The following is a 20635-nucleotide window of genomic DNA, read 5'->3' as shown; positions in this document are numbered from 1 at the left end:
TGAGGAAGGCCGCCGCCACAATGAGGCATTTGGTGAACACTCTGGGAGATGATGCCAGGCCAAAAGGTAGCACCTTGTACTGATAATGGCGATGGTGCACCTGGAATCGTAGGTAGCGACGTGAGGATGGATTGATTGGGATGTGAGTGTAGGCCTCCTTGAGGTCCAGGGAACATAGCCAGTCGTTCCGAGAGAGATGAGGGTACAGCGTGGCAAGGGAAAGCATTCTGAACTTCTCCTTGACGAGACACTTGTTGAGGTCCCGGAGGTCGAGAATGGGACGTAGGTCTCCTGTCTTTTTTGGAACTAGAAAGTAACGGGAGTAGAATCCCCGGCCCCTTTGTTCCAGAGGTACTTCTTCGATGGCATTGAGTAGAAGGAGGGATTGGACCTCCCTCAGGAGGAGGGGGGTTTGAGTTGAAAGAGAAGCAGACTCTACGGGAGGATTGTCTGGTGGAAGAGTCTGGAAGTTGAGAGAGTAGCCGTGGCGGATGATGTTTAGGACCCACTGGTCCGATGTGATGACCTCCCAACGGCTGATGAAGATGTGGAGCCTGCCTCCGATCGGCTGAGGAAGAGGCAATGAAGGTGGAAGACTGGCTAAGCCCTGGAGAGAGGAGTCAAAAGGGCTGAGATGGTTTGGCAGGAGGAAGAGCCTTGGCCGGTTGATTAGACTGGGCACGAGCCTGGGTGTGCTGGTGTTGGCGGGCCCGCCTAGGTTGCTGTGGAGGTGGATTGAGCGGCCTAGCGGAGAACCTGCGTTGATATGAGGTTTGTGGCCTGTAAGGACGAGCAGGTGGAGCCTTTTTCTTAGGTTTTATGAGAGTGTCCCATCTGGTCTCATGGGCAGAGAGTTTTTGCGTGGTGGTATCCAGGGACTCTCCGAATAATTCATCACCAAGACATGGGGCGTTGGCTAATCGGTCTTGATGGTTGACGTCCAGATCAGAGACCCTGAGCCAGGCCAGGCGGCGCATGGCCACGGCGATGGCAGATGCACGGGAGGTGAGCTCAAAAGAGTCATAGATAGAGCGCACCATAAATTTTCTTAGTTGAAGCAGGCTAGAGACGTGCTGTTGGAAAAGTGGAACCTTATGCTCTGGCATGTACTTTTGCATGGCGGAGAGTTGCATTACCAGATGTTTGAGGTAGAATGAAAAATGGAACGAGTAGTTGTTTGCCCTGTTGGCAAGCATGGCATTCTGATAGAGCCGCTTGCCAAACTTGTCCATAGTTTTGCCCTCTCTGCCAGGAGGGGTGGAGGCATAGACACTGGAGCCCTGAGTCTTTTTTAAAGTGGACTCCACCAGGAGAGACTCATGAGGGAGTTGGGGTTTATCAAATCCTGGGATTGGTATAACCCTATAGAGGCTGTCCAATTTACGGGGGGCCCCAGGAACAGTCAGCGGGTTCTCCCAATTTTTATAAAAAGTTTCCCGTAAGATATCATGCACGGGCAACTTTAGGAACTCTTTGGGAGGTTGATCGAAATCTAATGCCTCCAGGAAAGCTTGTGACTTCTTAGAGTCAGATTCCAGAGGCAAAGACAAAGCACCCGACAACTCCCTGAGGAATTTTGAGAAGGAAGATTGTTCAGGTTTAGATGCGGTATCGGGTGCCGAAGGCTCTTCATCCGACGACGATGCATCCTCCTCGGTACCGGTAGGGGATTGTTCCCATAGGTCCGGGTCTCTGACATCGGTATGTGCGTGTCGAGAGACTGGAGTGGAAGGCTCGGCATGGTGAGTTTTAGACAAAGACTTGCCTGAGCGTACCGAGACATTACCGGGTGATGTAGACCTGTGTCTGTCTCGGTCCCGAGAAGTACGGTGCCGGTCAGAGTCGTGGGGAGACCGGTGCCCTGTCCGGTCCCGAGGAGGATCGGTCGTCGTCAAGGCCATAGCCTCGGCATGGGAATGGAGATGCGGTGCCGAGAGAATGGGCATGGAGGAGTCCATAGGTACCGAGGGAGTGGATACCGGTTGGACGGTATGGGGCTCGGGCCGGTCTGGTACCGAGAGCAGCGGTGCCAAGATAGAGGGTAAGAGCTGCTTAAGTTGCTTGTGGAGTTGTTCCTGCAACTTGTCCTGGAGGATGGCCGCAATGCGGTCATCCAGGGGAGGCACCGGAACCACTTTTTTCTTCTTTGGTTCCATGGGTGCCGCTCTACACTCCGGCGATGAGGGGGCCGATGACGAGGCACTCACCGAAATCGGAGTGGAGCGTTTTTTGGCTCGGCGTGGAGCCGAAAGGACTGGTGCCGTCCCCGAAGTGGGAGGGCGCTCAAGGGTGGAAGGCTTCTTAGCCGGCTTACCTGGCGCCGGGGGCGCCGATGTCGACTCAGGCGGTGTCGAAGTGGTCGGTGTCGATTTCGACGGTGCCGCAGATGAAGAGATCGAATCCATAGTCGGGCCGGTGCCGAAAAGTAGATTTTGTTGGATTTGACGATTCTTCAAAGTGCGTTTTTTAAGAGTGGCACAGCGGGTGCAGGAATCCGCCCGATGATCCGGTCCCAAGCACTGTAAGCACCAGTTGTGTGGGTCAGTGAGGGAGATCGGGCGTGCACACCGCTGGCACTTCTTAAAACCGGGCTGCGGGGGCATGAATGGGAACACGGCCTCCGCAAAATCAAACCCCGAGGCCTGGATCGTGCTAACAGGCCCCGCCGGGGCAGGAACGAAAAATAAAGCAAAAAGAAAGGAATTATTTTTTTTTTTTTTTTAAATAGAAAGAAAAAAGCACCCGAAGGTGAAAAAATCGAAAAAAGAATGCGAGCGGGAAGGCAAAAGGAGTATTTCAACGACGTTGAAAAACACACGTCTTCTTCGCTCCGCGGAAACGAAGAAACTGGGGACCACGCACTCCTCCGTCGGGCGGGAAGGCACTCGCACACGCGCGGTGCGGCCAACTAGAACTTTCTAGTAAAAAGGTCCGTACCGTGGGCTCCGTCGGTGACGTCACCCATGCGTAAAGAATATGCTGCCTGCTTGTCCTGGGATAATATTGCTATACCTTGGGTTTTGGCCAGGTACTAGTGACCTGGATTGGCCACCATGAGGACAGGCTACTGGGCTTGATGGACCATTAGTCTGACCCAGTAAGGCATGTTCTTATATTTATATTTTGCACTATATTTGTCTATTTTTCTATAGTTGTTACTGAGGTGATATTGCATATTTTAAAGTCATCTGCCTTGACATCTTTGAAAACCCCCAGAATATAAATTATAATTAACATTTTCTCTGCATACAGTGTGCTTTGTGGTTTTTTAATATTGTGGTTATCGTTATGTATTAATAAGATTATATGGTGTGTATATGAAAAATGGATGGAAAAAATTGCATTGCAATTAGTATTATTATTATGGGGAGGAGTCAGGTGCAGAGTTTGGGTGGGTCTGGGGCAGAGTTTGGGTGGGGGGTACTCAGTTGGTATTTGTTAGGCTTAAGGGGTACTTGGCTTGAAAAGGTTGAGAAACACCTCTGTTATCCACCATAAATCATCTCTGAGGGAACAATCCCTTTTCCTGCCTCTGAATTCAGTTGTCCTGCAATCCTTTTCAGTTCCAAAATAAATATTTCCTTTGACAGTACTGTAGCAAATATATAGATCACAAAAGTAAACAGTAAAACTAATAAGGAATGTAGAAGACAACATAAGCTATCATTCTTTTATATAATAGGAGACATTCAGGAAGAAAAGCAGGCCCTTAACAGTCACGTTGGTACCCATGTGTCTTTATAATATTACCCACAAAATAGGAAAAACCTTTATTATTTGTAGGTAGTTTAAATGATCTTGTCCATGGTTGTCATTTTACTCACTGTAGAATGAACCACAACTTACTTGCATGAGGGGGGATGGGGGGGTGTTGCAGATATCTACCACCCAATAAGATATGAAGCAGGCCCTAGGTCTTTTCAATAGTGCACTAATATTCCTTACATTTATTGACCACTCATCCAAAAATAGGTTCACATTGGTGTACAAATAAGCCTTATCCTCTATAATAAAGCCCTTACCCGCGCATGTGCTGTTGAAACGGTGCGATCCCTGATGCTGTGATTTCTGCTTCCATGCTGAATTCGATTTGAGGCTCATGGGGCGGCTTATGGCGTATGGGGCAGAAGGAGGCATAGAAAGAAGAGTGCGACCGTTTTGTTCGGTGGTTTCCGCATGCGCAGTAGAGCGTGCGGCAGTTTCCCCATCAGTAGGAGCCTGCGGCAGTTTAAACATTGCCTTTCGTCCACGATGCTGCAACCCCGAAACCACTACAGACCACCACGAAAACTGGGTAAAAGGTAAAATGAAGGGAGAAGGGCTACTGCTGGACAGGGGGAGTAGGGAAGGGGTGCTGCTGGACAGTGGGGAGGTAAAAGGAAGGGAGAAGGGCTGCTGTTGGACAGGGGGAGCAGGGAAGGGCTGTTGTTGGACAGGGGGAGCAGGGAAGGGGTGCTGCTGGACAGGGGGGAGGTAAAAGGAAGGGAGAAGGGCTGCTGTTGGACAGGGGGAGCAGGGAAGGGGTGGTGGTGGACAGCCGAGGAAAGAGAGAAACAGAAGGAAAGAAAGACAGACACATCTATTCTAGCACCCGTTAATGTAACGGGCTTAAAGACTAGTAAAATATAAAGCATGATGATGGTTTTTTTAATATATTGCTTAGCCTGAGGTTAGCTGGGGTTCCATTTTGGGGGTTTTCTGAGGGGGATGGGGTGTTTATTGGGGGAGGGGGGTTGGTCTGTATTATATTTTATACAGCTTATGTTGCTATATCTGGAAAATTATAAAGATATATAAAACTAGTATTTAAGCCTGTTACATTAACGGGTGCTAGAATAGATGTTTTTCTTTCTTTCTTTGTCTCTCTCTCCCTGCCCCGTCTATCTTTCTTTCTTTCTTTGTCTCTCTCCCTCCCACTGTCTATCTTTCTATCTTTCTTTCTGTCTCTCTCCCTCCTGTCTTTCTTTCTTTTACTCCCTTCCACTGTTCATCTTTCTTTCTTTCTATCTTTTGTCACTGTCAGCCTCAGGGCAAAGGGTCCGGTAGCAAGAGAAAACTCATGTGTGCCGCTGCGGGCAGCACAAGGAAGAAACAAAAAAGGTATTGTATCAAGCAATTACTGGGTTTATTCTTCAAACAAAACATTCAAACCAGCTTGCTTGCATCAGGTTCAATCAGTTCCACATTGAAAAAAAACTACAATCTTATCACGATGTTCCAGATATAAAATATAGTCCCAAAACAAACAAAATACATTGCTAAACAATCTCTGGGTTAATGTCAGTTAAATAAAGTTCAAACACACATAATTCAAGCTTTCCCAAAGCTGCTGCTGGCTCTCCAGCCGATTAATAGTCCAAACTTTCAAACATTTAAAAAAAACCCCAAAACAAAGCAGTCTTTTGGGCTGATATCCTCAGCCTGTGCTAGTGCTACAGCACTAGGACCTAGCAGCTGACGTGCTGGTCAGGGAATGTGCTCTGTAATTCACCAATCATAGGCCCTCAATTCCACCACAGAAAACGCAGAGCATTCCCCACTGCCTGGAACTGGTAACAGTCCTTCCCCCACCCAGAGGGAAGTGAAAAATAAAACCCACATAATCTCCAAACGAGTCTTTTATAGTTCTTAGAGGTGCCTCCAAGCACCACACCTTCTTCAGGGTTACCATAAAAAAACATTCAGTCAGCTTAGTTAAGCAGTATCCAAGTTAAGCATTTAGGCTATCTAAATTACTTGCTTCCAGTCTAGCAAACCTCCATTGGCAGGACTCTATTCCGTGGCTCAGCATAAGACTCCAGTTCCATGTCCTGGAAATCTTGAGGCATTAGGTTGGCTGGTTCCAGACCAGCCTCAGTCAGCTCACTACCTTCCAGCTGCTCACTGCCATCCAGAGCTCTCAACCCTGAGTCATCCTGCCTTCTCAGTTGCTGCTGCCTCTCTAGCTGTTCTGCTCTTTGGTGTAATAGCCTGCAGCCACACCCCAAACCCTCAGGTAAAAAGGTTTTCCTGCTGTTTCTACTTCCAGCCTGAAGGTGACTGCTGGGAGATAAACTAGAGCTGTGTGGGGGTTGGGAAACCAGCAAATCTGCTCTCCCGCTCCTTCTAGGGGCCAAAGAAGGAAAGTCATCAAAATGCTGTTTTGGGTTTAAATTGAGCTGTTTGTAGTGTGTCTATTCCTGAGCTGTGCACTGCCCTGGGGACAGACCTAGCAGGCATAGGCTGAATACCACACTTTCTTTCTGTCTCTCTCCCTCCCGCTATCTTTCTTTATTTCTTTCTACATTTCTTTCTTTCTGTCTCTCTCCCTGCCCAGACCCTCACTGAAGCCTTCTTCCAGCTATGCCAGCTAAGGGATCCCTTGCCCTTTCCTCAATTTAGCTATGGCCAGCTGCCCGCACACACCTGCCCAGCAAAACAACAGGCAAATGTGTCCTGTCTCCCATCCAGACCCCATTCACTCACACTTGGTGCTGGATCACCGCCTGATGCTGCTCTGCAGGAAGATTGCGAACTGCTGGGCCATGGCGAGCTGAACCGAGCCCCAGCATGCACTTCTGCAATCCTCCATGCTTTCACTTCCTCCATGGCAGGGGGGGTGCTCATTTAGCCCTCACTCTCTCTCCTACCTGCCCTCCAAATGCTTGTTTCTCTCACCCACCCAAAGCTTCTCTCTCTAGTAGCTATCCCACGTCTCTCTTCTCCTCACCAACCCAGGCCCCAACTCCCAATCAGGCATCTCTTTCCTCCCTCACCCAAATATCATTCTCTTCCTTGTCCTCCACCCTCGTCTCATGATTGATTCCCTTGCTCCTGCCCCCAGGTGACCATCTAACTTACCGGTTCCTTCTTCGTGGTGTCAGCAATGGAAACAGGACACTGATAGCTGGCTTCTGTTGTGCGCTGAGATGCTTCCCTGCTCAGCGGTGTACTGCGCATGTGGAGGCATGAAGGCACGGAAGCACGGAGTTTGAAATGTGCATGCGCGCTAAGGGTTTTATTATTATTGATACAAAGTATGATATAAAATCCATATCTATATGCTAATAAATATACAAATACAACCATTAATACATAATCATCATCATACTAGTACAATAGCTGCATATTCAAAGAATAAAGAAAATATTATTGCATAACAGAAAATAATGGTAATTGAATCATCAGTTTCAGTGCCCATTTACCCAGTATCAAGTAGCACTCAGTAATCTGGCACACACCAGTGGAGTTGAGGATAAAGATCATAGTACTTCAGCAATTTCTATTGCACAATTTCTAATGTAGTCTAACGTACGAGGGGGTGCTGAAAAGTTCTCAGACCAACCAAGAAGAGAATGAGGTTGATATGGTTCAGTCAATGATCTGAAACAATGTCAAAACATAGAATTTCATTTCTGCAAAATGGCACTTAATGAAATAAGATAATGCTCTTTTCAGCTAAAGTGGCAAAATAACGCTCAAAATTTAGGAAGTTGGTTGGTTGGGCTGAGAACGTTTCAGCACCCTCTCGTAGCCTAATGAAGACTAGGTTCTTTTTCATTCAGAACTGCTAAATGAATTTCTGATGGGTGAACTCTAAATCCTACATCAACTAAGCACATATGCAAAGTAACCACCTGTTTCATCAGATGAAACGCTTTTTTCAGCATGACTCAACCATTGGTGCTCTCCAGATGGCACTCGGTGTCTCTGATGGAAATTTACCTCCTTATGCTGCCTGCCACTTTTTTGAGCTCCATCAAGAAGAAAATGGGTATGTAACAATCTATGCTCAGATGTGTGTAGTGTTTTTGTTGCAATTTATCTTATAATTTCTACTGTCTCCTTCTTCATTTCCTTTTTGGAATTAAATTTCTCTTTCCTTCTCATATTAACGTTTGCCAACTGGATGGGAAAGGCTAGAAGAAAAGGGGAGGCCATCTTTCCAGACTGCAGGACTCAGGGGGCACCGAGGGAATAGTTCTATAACTAGGAGCCCCCTTGTAGGCATCTCAGTGCTGCACGAGGAACACCTGTTCTCAAGTGGCATCTAGGTGCCTCAATTCCATTGCACAATGCTAGAATAAACCCGCATTGATGCACCTAAGTGTAGGTGCCCCCATTTATGCTAGTTTAATGGCAGGGGGAAATGAGCAAACCTAAGAGTCGCATGCAACGCGCGTGATAGTCTGTAAGTTGCATGTATTAAGGTCAGTCTCACCCATGTTCCACCTATGGTGTACAACCTCTTTCTTATGTACAGTCAACATAGTGCACGTCGGATAGCTCCGGTTATCCACACCCTACCTCCACGGTCCCGGGCTTTTTTTTACATTAAAGTCAATGGACGTAAACTCCGGATATTTGCACTTCTGATAAGCACACAATCTGCTTATGTGCACTGATATCATAAGTCCCACCTCTATTCTTTCACGTTACATTCACTCCGGTTAAATGCAATCACGGGCCCTCTGTATTTATTGCACCACATTTACTATCCTCCCACCCTCCTCCCCGGAATGTCACAGGTAGCCACCAGCACCGCTTGCTGTTGCCGCCATTACCACAGCTTGCTGCAGATACTGGCTAAATGACTGCCTGACTAAAAAGTGGTACTCGTATTAAGCGCACACTCCGCTTAAGCGCACATGGTGGTCCGGTCCGGAGGTCTTGCACTTAAGCGAAGTTGACTGTACTTATGAGTGCTAGGCACACATAGTTATAGAATTGCCTTTCACTTACATATGCCATAACAGCTACTTGTGGGACTAGCTACATGGGGAATTCTGCTCTATAATTCAGTTTGCTTAGTTTGCTATTAAAGAGAAAGTTTAGCCCCAATAAAACACCTGTAAAACATTAGCAGATTACCGTATAACGCGCGGGAAACTGTAATTTATGTAAATAAATTTTTATATACCGCGTACACCCGTATACCGCGCATGCCGCCCTGACTCTCCCGTCGCCGCCCGACTCTCCTTTGGCCACCCCGACTCTCCTTTCGGCCGCCCCGACTCTCCTCTCCTCCTTGAAGTCCTGTCCCCACCCTGAAAGCCTGATGCCCCCCCCAATGTCCGACTCACACCCCCCCGCAGGACCGCTTGCACCTCCACCCCGAAGGACCGCTCGCACTCCCACAGCCTCCCGACCCCCCCATCATGTAGAAGCTCCTAATGTTGTCCTGCTGCTTCCTCTTCCGGTGGTCCCGGCCCTTCTGTGAGCCCTGCGTCTGCGCTGCTTCCTCTTCCGGCGGTCCCGCCCTTTCTCTGACATCGGATGCGAGTGCGTGCGAGCGGTCCTTCGGGGTGCGGGTGCGAGCGGTCCTGCGGGGTGAATTGGATGTCGGGGGGGAGTGATGTAAAAAAAAAATTATACAACGCGCAAGGTTATGCACGGTGCACATATTAAAATGCTTTTCAGGGAAGTGTGGTTTAGGTGGTACAGAAATTTTTGAAATAACTAAATAAAAGTTTAAGCAATATGCTCCACAAGGTTCTTCAGCTTTGAACATTTGCGGCAAACTTTTTGTTCTCATCTCAAAACCTTTTTCATTCCATGACACATATGACATATTTTCAAATGTTGTTTTTTAGTTATTACTAGAGGTTTGGTTGCCTGTTGAAACATAGCTTACTTTCCCTCCCTTATAATGGTCTCTTCTCATTCCTCTATGGCATTCCTTCCCACCCCCTTCTTTTTTTTCTACCTTTTTTTTCATATTTTACTCTGTTTTTATGTATTATAGTAAACAGTAAACCGCCCTGATAAAAAGCTTTTTTCTCTAGGTCATTATATCAAATTTTAATAAACCTAAAACCTGATATTTCATTTGTATCTCATGAACATCAACTGGATTTTTTTTCAAAACAGCCTTTCCCAATCCAGGACTGGGTGATCCAACACCAACTCTTGTCTCTCAGAGCCCATTCTTTCTCTAACACATAGGCTTCAAGGAATAAGGCTCCCTTTGCATTGCTCCCACCCTTTGGAGGGGGGAGGTGTCCCTTCTTCCAGTCACTGAAACTCCCTCTTTTGTGGCACAATCTTTTTGTGTCCGCCACCCACTTCTCCCCAACTCCCTCCAACCTAATTGATCGCTTCTGGGTCCCAGGGCTCTCCCTTGGTTGCTTGGGTCTTGGCGAGGGATAGACAACAAAAGACCTGGATCCTTCCCACTCATTTATCTCCCATGTCCTACCCCCCTTGGGTGGGATTTTTAACCCTCATCTCAAAGTTCTCCTCCTACCATTAGGCAATAGTGACCTCTGGGAATCTCCAGCTGTGTCAGGGAGTTACATAAACATACATACATACTGAGAATAAAATCTATCAACTTGATGCTGTTTATGTTTTATTATTACAGGCTATGGGTGATGTTAGTTTTGTGTGATTGTTTTTGTTTGTTTGTTTGTGATTTCACTGGCCAAACCTCATTTTGATGTCTCAAATGTTAGACCTGTTCCTGGTTATATTTGACCTGCTGATTCCAAAAATGGCACCATATACCACACTTCACTCTGCTCACCCTTTAAAAAAAATCAGGATATTTTAATGTACTGTTTAAATTAATATATTTTAAGCATGAAGAAAGCATTACAAATTAAAGGAAAAATGCACAACATGAAAATCTGCTTATTTCATACCAAAAGCACAAGTTTATGATACAAACTTTCCAGTCATTCGACTCACAAGAAGCTCCTTTTGTAAGACTTTCAAGAGTGGGATCTACAGGACAATCCTGCATAAGATTCCAACAAGAGTCTGCCATCATGTGTGCATCCCATCTTCCTTGGTATCTGGCTTCCATGTCATGGTGAAATCTTTCACCAAGGTTCTCTGGAAAGTGATCTAAGTGACTGTGCCGATAATGGACTTTAACACTCATGTTACAGCCAAGCCTGCTGAAGTGAAAGAGCATATCCTCTACTAATTGTGTGTAGTTGTCTGCCTTCTTGTTGCCAAGAAAGTTTCTTACAACAAAAACAAACGAAGACCAGTCACATGATTCAGTTTCATTCACTTATGCTATGAAATGTGGATCATTTATAAGTTCTCTGATCTGTGGAACATCGAAATTTCCTGCTTTCAGTTTTTACATGGTAAGTCCAGGTAACATATGTGCTATTTATTCAATGCACGAACCGTCTTTATTCAGAGCCTTTACAAATTGTTTCATCAAGCCTAGCTTTATATGTAGTGATGGCAGTATGATTCTATCTCGTGCTACCAACCACCAACTATCTTGTCCTCCAACCATCAAATATTCCCTCGGAGGCCAATCTTTTTTTGCCCAATGTTCATGTTTGGCTCTACTATCCCAAAGCCATAAATTCAACCATATCAAAGAAACTAGAGCTGATGCAGTCTATCGAATGCAATTTTCTGAATCAGTGCCCCAAATAACCCAAGGAACAGGTCAAAAACCCAAGGTACAAAGAAATTTTTGTTGGTGTTGGCCTATGTTGTGAATGTTTTTATTGCTGAAAACTAGAGGCATGGGTGGTATGACGGCTGAGAAGGGGATTTCCTTGAGACAGCAATAGCGAAACGTAGATTCTATGCTGAAGAATCTGCCCCTGCTGTTAGTCTTTTAAAGATGAGTATTATGCTTTAATATTTATGAGTATAATCTTTGATAAAGTTATATATAGAAGAAATTTAATAATTTACCCCTCCTTTATTAACGCACAGTGCGGGTTTTAGCGCCAGCAGCGGCGGTAACTGCTCCGACGCTCATAGGAATTCTATGAGGGTCGGAACAGTGGTCGCAGCTGCCGGCGTGAAAACCCGCGCTGCGCGTTAATAAAGGAGGGGGTTAATAACTTATTGAAAAATTGTTTGAATATTTGGAAGACCGATGAAGAGGCTGGTATATGAGTCTGTTGAAAAAGCCATTTCTCAAACAGTGGCACTACTGAGGTCTCGAATATGCCTTGGTGAGAGAAGTTGATGTTCTATGGAGTGATTTGATATATATGATCGATTGTATACTTCAAAGAAAAAAATTTTGTGCTTGATAAAGATTGTAAGCCATCTAAGTTTTTAGGCAGATAATAAATAATTTTAAATAAATAAAACTACAGTAGTAGCCCATTTTCTGTATTTCCATCCCCAAACGAAAATCTGTTTTTAGCCTATGAAACATTGGTTCAATTTAATCTGTTCCTTGTTTTTTTGTGTTATCTATCAGGCAATATAGCATAGAAATGTTCTACCGGAATGACTCATTGAAGGAGCCCTATGTACTCACTTTGCCAGGTTGTGCTTCTCCCTGTCCTCTACAGAAGTTTACAGAACTAGTTTCCCCAATTATAGTTCAAGACTGGGCTGCAGAATGTGGGATTACAAACAAAAACAATGAAGGTAATTTAAGATGCAATGTTTATAAAATGTATGCATATCTTATATGTTTAAGATGCTAAATTAGAATAGCTACATAATTTGCAGGTGACACAATGAATGACAACTTATCTTTCCACAGTATTATAAATATACATGGGGCTTCTATTCTTAGATATCTATGAATTGTAAATTTAGATGTTTATTTTACAGCTGGTTATGGGGTTGGTGATAGAAAACAATTGGCATTTATCAGAGTTCTCATGTTACAAGTACTATTGATTGGTGTCTTTCCCAGTGGAATCAAATATGTACATTTGTGTCACTCAGGAGTCAATAGCACATCAAAGAGGTAATTTATCAAGCCATTTCAATAGCCTGTTAGAAAAAAACTGACCGGCATAAAAGTATATGCCATGACATGATGACATGTATCTTGCCAGTAGGTGCGTACAGGAATGAAGCATGAGCGGAGTTCATGAGTATGGGTGTGGTTATAAAATATGATAATCTAATATAATAAAATGCTAGGCCGCGCATGCGCACTCCTATCGCGTGCGTCCGTTTTCTGTGAGCTGTAGGGCAGCTCAGGTAGGAGTGTGCATGCGCGTCAATCTCTCTCTCCCGCCATGGCAAACAGTAGGAGCAGCTAAGTTTTTAAAGTCTTGAAAAGCCGTCGGCCATGAAGTATGCAGGCGGCATACTTCACAACCAACGGCTTTTCAAACCCCCACAGCACCACCGCCGTCGCTGAACCTTACAAAACCCTCCATCCCCACCAGCATTGCCGGCTGCGGTTAAGGCGAGAGAGGCGATGTCAGCCGTGGCGGCTGTCGGTGGCTGCAGGCCGCGGCAGCTGAGCACGGAGCCGAGCCAAAGTTTTTTTTTAAAACTTCAAGGATGCTGCAGCGGCTCCTTTCACGAGCCGCTCCTGCGTGGGAGAAGGCGGCGATCGTGAGAGGAGCCGCCGGGAAGTTACACTGCTGGGGGCTCGGCCTGTTAGGTCCGTGCTGAAGCTCAAACAGATCCTGCTGGGGCGAGAAACTGAGCGCGAGCCCTGCTGCTGTTAAGAGGTACAGATATTACCTACTCAGCAACTTTTTCCTCTTCTAATAGCCGCCGCCGCCGCCATCATTCCCTGTAAGAACACACTCGCGCACCACTGCTCCCTTAATGTATTGCAAGTTCAAAGATGCGGCGGAGGCTCCTCTGAGACTGGGCCTAGAACTGAGGGCTGGGTTTGGGGGCTATAAAGGAATGTGTGAGAGAAGGGAGCTGGGGATGAAGAGGAGATGGGAGAAGGGGGCTACAAAGGGGGGCATATGAGAGAAAGGGGCTGAAGATAGGAGCTGGAAGAATAAGTGAAGGGGGAATGAAGAGGGAGTTCTATGGAGGTGAAGGACAGAGAAAGGGGACAGATTTTTAAGTTGGTGAAAAAAGGTGGAAATAGGGAAGGTAAAAGGGGAAATGGGAGCCTGAATAGAGGGGGTAAGACATAAGAATAGCCATGGAGATCACGTGACGCCATGCAGCGGGACAGACGCTAGCCTGTGTCTCTCCCGCTGCCCTTCGCAGTTTCCCCTCTATTCTCGGGGTTTTTTTTGGCTTTTGAGCCTTTGGACTGAGCCTTTCGTCACCTCCACCCCTCCGGATCCTGTGGGTGAGTTCCGGGTCGATTTTAAAGGGGCATGTCGCTGAAATCGGCCCGCAAGGAAAAGGACCGCGGCAAGCAGGGAGACCTTAAAATGGCGGCGCCGCCGAGTCCTGGAGCCGCTACGGGGGGGGCCGGCTTGGATCGCCGAAATCACTTCAGGAGTCACGGCAGCGATGGAGCTCGTCTTGGAGCAGAAACTCCTGCCTCTGGATCACAAGCTGGCTATGGTCCAAGCCTCGTTGGATGCTATGGGCCAGGAGGTGGTAGCGTTTCGGCAGCGGGTGAGTGCTGTGGAGGATCGGCTGCAGCACGTGGAGGATGCCCAGACTCGACATCAGCGCCTTGTCTCTGCCCTCGAGGACCGCATTGAGGACCTGGAAAATAGATCTCGCCGGTCCAATTTGCGTTTTATTGGTTTTCCAGAAGCTGTGTCAGAGCAGGACTTGAGGGGTGAGCTGGAAACCTGGCTGGCTGCCTCCGTCATCTTCCTTGCTGATTTGGGCCCGCTCCTTATTGAGAGGGCGCATCGCCTGGGCCTCTGTTCTGCTCATCAGGCCCAGCCACGGGTGGTAATAGCAAAGATCTTGAACTATGCTCACAAACAGTCTATTCTTCAGGCGGCTCGGGGCGAGCGCTCTCTCACCTATCAAAACGGCAGGGTGCTCTGTTTTCAGGACTATTCTACCAAAGTGGCTCAGCAACGGCGAGCATTTGCTCCGGTGTGTTCTACCTTGGCAGCCCGCCATGTTCGCTTCGCCCTCCTCTACCCCGCGCGGTTGCGGGTTCATCACAATGGCGCTACTCAGTTTTGCTCTACCGTAGCGGAGGCGCAGAACCTGTTGGATGCGTGGAATGCGGACCTGCCTTCTACTAGTGCTGCTGGTGTGATCTCCTCTACTGCTGGTCCGGCCTGATGGATGCCTGTCTTCGGAGATACTCTTTCTTTGGGCTCGGCTGCAACCCTGGGCTCCTCATTGGATTTCTGTTAGGACCTTGGATGGACTTGTCCGGCTCTGTCTTTGACTGTGGTGTTGATCTGCTCTTTTGCTTTGAGCTGTGACTGTGCCCCGGGGCAGTTTTGTGGGGCTTTCCTGTTTATTGAGGGGGCCCAGGGTCTCTTTCCACTCCTGAACAGCCAGGGTTGTTTCTGGTGGCCAGCGGTCCTGGTTCACTTTCTGGAGCGGGCGTTGTTGAGCTTGATGACTGGGGTGCGGTGCGTGTTTGGGGATGTATGGTGGGCTGTTTGTATGTTGCGCTGGACTAGGAGGGGGGGAGTGGTGTTGGGGTGGGGGTGCTGTGGATCTTGTTGAGCTCATGTTTTGGGGTTCTTGGTTTGCATTTATTGAGGGCTGTATTGGGGTGGGTGGGATCTGGGATTGGGTTCGTTGAGGTAGAGGTGCCCATCCTGGGACATTATGGCATTATATGATGTCTTGGGTTGGTGATATGGGTTCTAATTCTGTCTGTTTTGCTCTTTGGAGTCTAGCCTAGTCCCTTTTGTTGTTTTCGGGGGATTCTGGGGAGGGGGCGTCTGTAGTGATTGGTTTCCTTCGGGGACCGGAAGGGATGGGGAGGGTGGGGCGAGAGGGGCTTGGTGGGGTAGGAGTAGGTTGGTTGGGTTCTGGGGTTTGGATTGGTTTTGGGGGGGGGTAGGGTTGGGTTTGGGGGGGAGGGGAGGGTTGGGTGGGGAGAGTTGTTCTTCTCGATCCAGGGTGACTGCTGGCACTGGCTTCCGCATGGGTATGGCCTTAGGAGGGGGGCTTGCTGGGACGCCTCTTCCTAGGCTTTTGAATTTTTTGATTCTTTGTTGGTTATTTTTGTTTCATTTTTATGTCCCTTAAGCTATTATCTTGGAATGTGGGGGGCATTCATTCCCCAATAAAGCGACAGAAGGTGCTTCGACAGCTTCAGAGGAACCGGGCGGACGTGGCCTTTCTTCAGGAAACGCATTTGACAGCTGCGGAGAATGCCAAGTTGCGAACCTGGTGGGTGGGAGACGTCCTGGACTCCCCTGCTTTGGGTAAGAAGGCTGGGGTGGCTATTCTGGTGGGTAAACATCTTCGTTTGGTGGTGCGGGATGTCCTTAAGGACCCGGAGGGTAGGTATGTGATTGCCTCGGTTAGTTTGAACTCTAAACCTTATATTCTTTGCAATCTTTATGCCCCCAATAGCCTGGGCGTGGGATTTTTTCATCATTTAGCGGATCTTCTGTCAGTTTATGGAGATGTTCCCCTGGTGGTGGGGGGTGATTTCAATGAGGTGGCGGATTCTCTTTGGGATCGCTCGTCTGGGGTGGGGAGGGAATCTCGGAAATCTGCCACTGGAATTGCAATTCTTTGTGCCTCCCTCGACTTGGTGGACGCCTGGAGAGTCTTGCACCCCCTGGAGAAGGATTTTACTCACGTTTCTCGGGCCCATGCTTCTTTATCCCGTATAGACTATATTCTTTGTTCCCGCTCTTTGTTTTCGGAGATCGTAGATTCTATGCTGGGACCTATAGAGGTCTCTGATCATGCGTGGGTGGCGCTGGTCTGGCAATTATCTTGGACGCCAGGGACCCCTCGTGGTTGGCGCTTTCCTAGCCATCTTTATCGTGACAGCAAATTTCATGAACATCTGGTAGCCCGGTGGCGCTCTTTTCAGGATACTAATGCGGCTCATTTTGCCACTCCTTCGTTAGCTTGGGAAATGGCAAAGGCTGTCCTTCGGGATGAGATTATTTCTTATGCTAGTTTTCAGCGTAAAGCGCGCCAGCGAGAGCTGCTTCGGCTGGAGAGACTGGTTTCTTCTCTCCGTCGACGTTATGGCAGTACCCTGGCACTCCCGGATCGTGCTCGATTGTTGGAGGCCCAGTGTTCGCTTAATTCTCTGTTACACCAACACGCTCGTCGGTCTATGGAGCATTATAGGTTTCATCTTTATCGTTTTGTGAATAAGAGTAGCAAACTTCTTGCAAAGTTCGACAGCAGCAGGGTAGCACGCGTATTGCTTCTCTTCAGACGTGGAACTCGGAGATAGTGCATACCGATAGGGACACTAATCAGGTTTTGCGAGATTTTTTTGAGCACCTATATTCTGCTCCCTCTGATCCTCCACTAGATGGGGCGGTATATTTAGCTGGTCAGGATCTCCCGACTCTTTCGGCTTCCTCTCAGGCGCAGTTGGAGGCTGAGTTTACAGCTGAGGAGATTGAGCGGGCAATCCAGGCTAGCGCATTGGGCAAGTCTCCTGGCCCAGATGGTCTACGCAGTGAGTTTTATAAGATTTTGCGAGCTGAGGTGGCGCCTTTGTTGGCTTTGGTGTTTAATGAGGCGGTTGGGTTGGGGGTGCTTCCTCGCCACTTGAATGTAGCTCAGCTCATCGTTCTGTTGAAACCTGGGAAGGATCCGAATAGACCCGAGTCGTACAGACCGATATCTTTGTTGAACTTTGAGGCTAAGCTTTTCACAAAAATTTTGGCTACTCGACTTGCCTTGGTACTCCCGAGTCTTATTTCCGATCAGCAGGTTGGCTTTGTGAAGGGCCGCGCGATTGCTAAAAATGTACGTCGTATGTTGGCGGCTCTGGAACGGACTGCACAGGATCAGGTGCCTTCTTTGATAATCAGCTTTGACGCCGAGAAGGCCTTTGACCAGGTGGATTGGGGCTTTCTGTTTGAGGTCTTGCGAGTGTATGGTCTAGGCCCTTGGTTTATTCAGGTGGTGCGGACTCTTTATGCAGACCCGGTGGCCCGTGTGTGGGCCAATGATACTCTTTCCGATCCTTTTCCAATTTGTAGGGGTACTCGCCAGGGTTGCCCCCTTTCGCCTTTGTTATTTATCTTGACCTTGGATTCTCTTATTCGGGATGTTCAGGGTAACCCGGACATCATGGGAATGGTAGTGGGGGCTCATCATTTTAAACTGGCGGCTTTTGCCGATGACCTTTTGGTCTATTTGACGGATCCTCGGGCCTCCCTCCCTGCCCTCTTGGAGTGTTTTCGTGAGTATGGGGATTTTTCTGGGTTCCGTTTGAATCAGCAGAAGTCGGAAGCTTTGGTGTTCCCGGACTCTTTGCAGGTGGATTGGGGACCGGATTTTCCTTTGCGTTGGGCGGGTCACTCTTTTAGGTACCTTGGTATTTTGTTGTCCATGGATGTCTCCGCGTTGTACCGTTTGAATGTTGATCGTTTGTTGCAGGAGACCAAGGGGCTCTTGCGTCGCTGGCTGAATCTTCCTCTTTCATTATTGGGCCGTGTTCATCTCTTTCGCATGATTATCTTCCCTAAATGGTTATATGTCTTGCAAACGCTTCCTTTGTTTTTTTTGAAAAAGGATCTCCTGAGTCTCCAGAGATTGGTGATCTCATTTTGCTGGGAAGGCAAGAAAGGTAAAATGCATCATTCTTTTCTTCAAGGGTCCGGGGCATTGGGTGGTTTGGGTCTTCCCTCGGTTCATCTGTATAATTTGGCCTGCTTGCTTCGGCATGTCCGGGATTGGCTTTTTCTCAGCTCTCAGTATACTGATCGGGAGTTGGAGGTTGATTATTTCTTTCCGTGGGCTCTGCCTTATCTTTTACATTGGGATGGGAAGTTGCGATTGGGCCCTGGGGCCCATAGTTGCTTGGTGGAGCCGCTCCGTCGGGCTTGGAGATGTGTTTCTCAGTTTTGGGGTCATTCGCCTTTCAGTTCTGTATTGCTGCCCTTAGTGGGCAATGCGGCTTTTAGTCCTGGACAGGAAAATGTTGTTTTCAAACGTTGGGCGCGGAAGGGGCTCCGATCTTTGGAGCAGTTTCTACAGACGGATGGCAGCGCTGTTCCCTTTTTGACTCTCCAGGCGTCCTGGTCCTTGGGTACGACGGATCATTTTGCTTATATGCAGCTTTCTCATAATGTAGCTTCTTTGCCCAGAGACTCTTTGACTCAGTCTTTTGCTGTCACTTTGCAAGAATTTTTCTTTGATGCTCAGTGGGATTGGCTTTCTATCTCTCAATATCATCGTAGATTGGTGGCTTTGCAGCCTAGGCGGGATTACCAGCGGCTTTTGACTTTATGGGCCCGGGACCTGGGATGTCGCCCGAGGGTGGCGTCCTTGGCTCCTTTGGTGCGACAGATTCCTCGGGTGGTGCAGAGCGCTGAGCTTCAGGAATGTCAATTTTGGGTTCTCCATCGGGGTTATGTCTCTCAGCAACAGGCCTTTTATTTTGGGTGTGCCCCTACAGCTATTTGTCTGAAATGTCGCCGGGTTGCTAACTCTCTGGCACATGGGGTGTGGTTGTGTGCCTCTATCTCTGCCTTTTGGTTGGAGGTCCGGTGTTATTTGGAATCTTTGGTGGGTTATCAGCTCCCCTCGTTGGTGGAAGGGACTATTTTTTTGGCGGATGGCTATTTGGGAGGACTTTCTGCAGGCGACAGTTTGCTTATTCGTAAGGGTTATATTGTGGGGAAGAAATGTATTCTTAATCATTGGCTTCAGGACTCCCCCACCCACCATCTGGTATTGGTGCAATAAATTTCATCTTTTAATGGTCTGGGAGTCCATGTCCGCTCGGTTTTCTAGATCTCGGAGCAAGCTTTTTCTGTCCATTTGGGCCTCCTATTTGGATACTTTGCCCCCTATGATAAAAAGCCAGGTGGTCAATCGTTTGTGGAAGCCAGTAGTCTCCGTATTGCCAGTGGGTTGAGGGAGGGGTTTTGGGGGTTGGGGGGTCTTGGGTTGGGATGGGTGGGTGGGTTGCATTTAGGATTGGATCTGGAGGGCTCCAGGCTATCAGAACACAGGCCTGGACTCTCACTGTTGTCTAGGGTCTCTTGTTGGGTGGTTGCCTTTTATTTTGTAATGGGCAAAAATAATTGAGATCCCTATGTTATGCGTGTATTTTCTGCTCTTGTGAATAAACAGTTTATACAAAAAAAAAAAAAGAATAGCCATACTGGATAAGACTAATCTATTCTAGCACCCGTTAATGTAACGGGCTTAAACACTAGTATATGCATACATTTGAATAATCTAGGTGTTAGTATCCACGCCTGCAAGGTACTGTACCTGTGATTTCTGCTGTTTACATTCATGTAATATAATAAAACGCTAAGCGCGCATGCGCACTCTTAGCCCGTGCTTCCCTGATCCGTGATCTGTTGCGCTGTGCCAGCAAGAGTGCGCATGCGCGCTTACTACGTCACCAGGACTCCAGCCGGGACCGCAGCTAGCCACCAATCGCCTCCACGAGCGAAGTACGAGAAAGCGAGGGTCCGCCCGTCCGTCAGAGCTGCTAAGAAGATCACGCGCCGCAACTCCCTCCCCCTCCCCCCGTTCCACTCTCACGCGCGCACTCGGTGCCGCCACAGCAACAGCTCTTTCCCGCCCTCCAGACTTGAACACCTCCGGCCGGCCCCGGGCCTTCCTTCAGTCCCATCAGGGCCGCCTTCACCGACACAACTTCCTATTTTCGCGTGGGCTGGGCACCACCGACTCGCACCCGGCCTGGTTGGACGGACACAATGTAAGCGATGCGGGAGTGGGAGGGAAGAGGAAGCTGGTGAGATAACGGGCCTGTGGGGGAGGGGCTAGAGAGGTGATACAGCAGCTATGGAAGGGAAGGGAAACTTTGCCATTTGGAAGGAGGATAACGGGTCTGAAGGGAAGGGGCTAGATAAATATAGGACCCATGAACGGGAAGAGAGAT

The 20635-nt window shown here is 48.0% G+C and overlaps 1 protein-coding gene across 5 annotated transcripts in view; it reads left to right on the top strand.

Moving 5' to 3' along the window:
- Positions 1-20635, top strand: part of ACP3 (acid phosphatase 3) — a 124543-nt gene that overhangs the window by 92235 nt on the left and 11673 nt on the right. For 2 of the 5 annotated variants that reach the window (XM_033929989.1, XM_033929992.1), the window contains exons 9-10: positions 7629-7753; positions 12170-12342. In XM_033929989.1, the coding sequence (XP_033785880.1) occupies positions 7629-7753; positions 12170-12342 (298 nt within the window). The remainder of the gene's footprint in view (positions 1-7628; positions 7754-12169; positions 12343-20635) is intronic. The other 3 variants (XM_033929994.1, XM_033929991.1, XM_033929990.1) reach the window with 3 other exon arrangements.

This window comes from Geotrypetes seraphini, chromosome 2, assembly GCF_902459505.1.
Source record: "Geotrypetes seraphini chromosome 2, aGeoSer1.1, whole genome shotgun sequence".
In the NCBI taxonomy this organism is placed as follows: Eukaryota; Metazoa; Chordata; class Amphibia; order Gymnophiona; family Dermophiidae; genus Geotrypetes; species Geotrypetes seraphini.
Note: the sequence above shows the minus strand (reverse complement) of the source record. Positions and strands in the feature narration are given on the sequence as shown.